We start from the raw sequence: 4,085 nt of genomic DNA, 5'->3' as shown, positions 1-4,085 counted from the left end.
GGGCAACCAACTCGTCGAGTAGGCCTTGAAACCAATTAAATTCTTATTTAAACAATACCTGGGAATCGGGGCGTTACATCGCGTCTCTCTCCTGCACACACCACGTTCAAGAGTTGGTCCCAAATGGAAAAACCTAGGAAATTTAGTAGCCTCTAACACTTCTAAGAAATTTGGATCATCCCTATTGATGTTTCGCGTCTCTCTCCTGCACACGCCACGTTCATCGATCAAAAACCCTAATTGTTTATGGTTTCAATTGGTGGTTGATCCAGACTTATCAAGGTTGCTTGATGTATCCCATGTGTATGACTACATTAAAGGGATTGTCTTTTGGATCCTAAGACATCTGATCAGCTACCTAGAGCGCGTCAATCAAATGCTACAAATGTAAGTATTTGTAACCCTTTATGGTTGTTTTAGTTTTGTTTCAATAGATTATGATTCCGTTGTGCGCATTTGTGGCATCTTTGATTGCTCGTAATCCAACAATTATTGCTAGTTAGTCATTTTATTAGGCGTTGGTCCCAATCGGTAAAAATTTGCCAACCAAATTAAAAGGTCAAAACCTAATAAAATAGTCAACAAAATTCAAAAAAAGAACTCCAATAATCAATAAAAACTTAAACACAAAAAACAAAAAAAAAAAACAAAAAACAAAAAACAAAATTAAAGACAAAAAAAAAAGTAAATAAAAAGCACTAGTTCTTACTTATCATTAGTTCACTTCCTCTCTATTATCTTCATAAAATCTACAACTTATTGTTTCTATGCACTTTCACATCAACGCCAATTATACACTTAATGTATGATGATTCGTGACTTAAATGTAATAAAAATAGATTATGTTTTTTTTATGGTTATTTACTTATTTTTTAAGATATTGGTAATATTTATTTATTTTTTAAATATTATTTTATAAATTAAGGTCTTCACTTAATCCTCGTCTATGTCGATTAATCCCCTAACCTCCAATCGACCGACTAGCTACCGTTGAACGCTTTTACAACATTGGTTGTACATGATCACGATGATCTTGTTTTCTTTACTGCTTAAGATATTTTATTCTTTTTTTTAGAACGGCGGGTTAGTATTTGCCTGTGATAGAACTCAGAACCTCCTTGTTAGTAACTTCTTGTTAGACACCTTGTGATATTTTATTCTTAATTGTTGTGTTTTGCATCTACAAGATTTATTGTTACCACTTAACAGTTAAAGTTGGTTCCATTATCGATATGTCTTAATGAATATCAAATTATAATGAGTAATATGCAAACAAGTCCTTACAAGTAAATCTTAAGACTTGTTCATTTTAATAGGATCTTTCTATCCTAATTCAATCTTTCGACGGTAATATGCAAACAAGTCCTTACAAGCAAATCTTAAGACTAGTTCATTTTAATAGGATCTTTCTATCCTAATTCAATCTTTCGACAATAATATGCAAACAAGTCCTTATAAGCAAATCTTAAAGACTAGTTCATTTTAATAGGATATTTCTATCCTAATTCAATCTTTCAACCATGATCATAAATAATATTTCGCTCTCGACAACTTTCCACTGACCACATAAATAGGAACATGGATTTTCGAATTCCAGATCCTACTGTCATTATTATAACAAAAGGGAGGAATCGATAATACTTGATATCTTCAAGGTCCAATTAATAAAATTGTTGAACTAAAAGACTCAACTTGGACTGTTGGTGAAATATTAAACTCCACGGGAGTCACCAGGTCAGCTCCCCTCCCATCGCCTCATATCCTCCAAACGCCCCCAGATTTGGGGTTAGTTAATTTAGGGTTTATAGATAGATCTGAAAGAAAAGACCACCACTCTTTCTTTACGTTTTACAATTCGAGAGTGTGTATTGAGTTCAAGATTTGGGGATACTTACAGGGGTTTCTATCGATTTAGTAGTTCCGCTGATTTGGCTAGGGTTTTTTAGTCTTGCTGTTTCATCACTGAAAATAGGAGAATTGTAGAAGTAGGGTATAATTTAAGGCGAGGACTTAAGAGCGAGAGGCTGTCGCCAATGCAAAATTGTTCGTTTTTTCAAAGAATTTTTCGGTGATTTTTCATATACCGAAAAGTTTGAATTCAATGTCGTGGGCAGGACCTGAAGATATTTATCTGTCAACTTCTCTTGCAAGCTATCTCGACAGTAAGTTCTTGATTTCGATTTACTCTTACATTCTCTTGATTTCACTCAGTTTGATGTTTTCCCTTTCTTGGATTCACATCTTTCTCGTGTTTTAAGCTCTGTAGAATTTACAGATGTTATGCATCTAATAAGTTATACCTTTTTTCTCACCAATTAAATCTTATCATCGTTTATGGCGTTAATGGAATGGGCATATTACTATCATAATTAGATTTCGGTTGTTTCATATGAATTACTCTGCTTTTTCTGCCCAATCTATTTTCTAGCTTGATGTTAATCGTTCAAGAAAATTAAACTATAGATATCGATATAAATGATAGACAATATGATTTGGTAATTAACGTCATTATTCTTAAAAAACAAAGAGAATATTGTTGATTCTTGTAACGATATTATTTACAAGTCTTATCTTGTACCAATTATATTTCATATTACTAAAGTTTGATAGTGTAATGCATCCTTTTATTGATCTTATTAGAAGTGCAAATTGTTATCTTACTAGAAACATTTTAATCAAAAATAAGGAGACAATAGTTTTCACAAAAAAAAGTTACTAACTTTATCATGTATAACGATGTAATTTTACCTTTTTGTACAGAGAAGCTTCTTGTATTGCTACGAGATGGCAGGAAGCTATTGGGGATACTTCGGTCTTTTGATCAATTTGGTACCAAATTCTCATTAATCATCAAAACTTTATTTAATAATCTATGATAATTAAACCTTACAAGTGAGTTTTTTTATTTTTTGAAATCTAGCAAATGCTGTTCTTGAAGGTGCATGTGAAAGAGTAATTGTTGGTGATCTTTATTGTGACATTCCATTAGGTCTTTATGTAATTCGTGGTGAAAATGTTGTCTTAATTGGCGAACTGGTATGCTGAATAAAATTTAAACATTTATTTATTTATTTATTATTATTACTATTATCATTATTATTGTTATTTTTGTTAATGATATGTTGACATGAAATGTTAGGAATTGGAGAAGGAAGAACTTCCCCCTCATATGACTCGTGTTTCAGAAACTGAGATAAAAAGGGTAACTGTTGCAATGTTGCTATTAAATTATTAATGTTATTATATACTTTTTTTTTAATTGTGTATATGATTAAAGAAAAAAAAAATATAAAAGAATATGAAATGTTGAGAGGTAATAATAATAATAATAATAATAATAATAATATGTTGTGTATAGGCTCAGAAGGTGGAGAGGGAGGCTTCGGATTTGAAGGGTACAATGAGAAAAAGGATGGAGTTTCTTGATATGGATTAAGGAGGAGGAGGAGGGGTATAATGGTAATTTGCTGTTTTTGTAACCATGTCTTCCGCAAATATTATCGCGGGTGGTGGATGATATGCTCTGGTTTGATTTGATTTGATCATCTGTTTTTTTTTTTCTTGTCTCTAATTATAAATTGCATAGTTTTTTTGTAACATTGTCAAGCCTTTGTTTTTAATTCCCTGATTTATGATGTTTAAATAATTATTATTATTTGTTTTGTTTGCATACATGAAGTGCCATTTTTACAGTAGGGGGATTGGGGCCTTAGGGGTTAAATAATTATAAAAAAGTAGCTTAAATGGGTTAAATTTAGGTTAAGTGTATTTCTAACGTATATAACATTTTAAATGATTTTTAAAAACAAAGTTATCGCTGTAGTATTAAACATATTAGTTATTAAATAATAGAAAATGCTTTAAATTGAGTAGGTAGAGAAACTTATAAGCTACAATATCTCAAATACCTCTCAGTAAGGTTAAATACAATAATGGTAAAACTTTATATTGTAGGTCACGTGCAAGAGTTATATTACTGTCATCGTAAGAGTGGATAAATAACGTATATGGCTTTCTTGTTATAATCATACTTTAATTAGGACTATATGTGTGAAAGTTTAGATGGTGAGTTGATTAAATGTTAA

The 4,085-nt window shown here is 31.1% G+C and overlaps 1 protein-coding gene across 1 annotated transcript; it reads left to right on the top strand.

Annotated features, from left to right (window-relative positions):
- The first annotated feature begins 1,693 nt into the window (after positions 1-1,693).
- Positions 1,694-3,672, top strand: LSM1B (Small nuclear ribonucleoprotein family protein). The gene is made up of 5 exons (XM_079044902.1): positions 1,694-2,162; positions 2,761-2,829; positions 2,921-3,036; positions 3,140-3,202; positions 3,359-3,672. The coding sequence occupies exons 1-5, from the start codon at positions 2,102-2,104 to the stop codon at positions 3,434-3,436; spliced, it is 387 nt and encodes a 128-aa protein (XP_078901028.1). The 5' UTR covers positions 1,694-2,101; the 3' UTR covers positions 3,437-3,672.
- Positions 3,673-4,085: the final 413 nt, after the last annotated feature.

The sequence above is a fragment of the Lactuca virosa genome, chromosome 4 (assembly GCF_052849685.1).
Source record: "Lactuca virosa cultivar CGN04683 chromosome 4, Lactuca_virosa_CGN04683_v6, whole genome shotgun sequence".
Lineage (NCBI taxonomy): Eukaryota > Viridiplantae > Streptophyta > Magnoliopsida > Asterales > Asteraceae > Lactuca > Lactuca virosa.
Note: the sequence above shows the minus strand (reverse complement) of the source record. Positions and strands in the feature narration are given on the sequence as shown.

What these genes read in the sequence shown, in the direction of transcription:
- LSM1B (XM_079044902.1), top strand. Translation starts at nt 2,102, where the DNA reads ATGTCGTGGGCAGGACCTGAAGATATTTATCTGTCAACTTCTCTTGCA. An exon ending in TCTTGCAAGCTATCTCGACA is followed by an intron (nt 2,163 to 2,760) that starts GTAAGTTCTTGA and finishes CTTTTTGTACAG; the next exon opens with AGAAGCTTCTTGTATTGCTA. An exon ending in TCGGTCTTTTGATCAATTTG is followed by an intron (nt 2,830 to 2,920) that starts GTACCAAATTCT and finishes TTTGAAATCTAG; the next exon opens with CAAATGCTGTTCTTGAAGGT.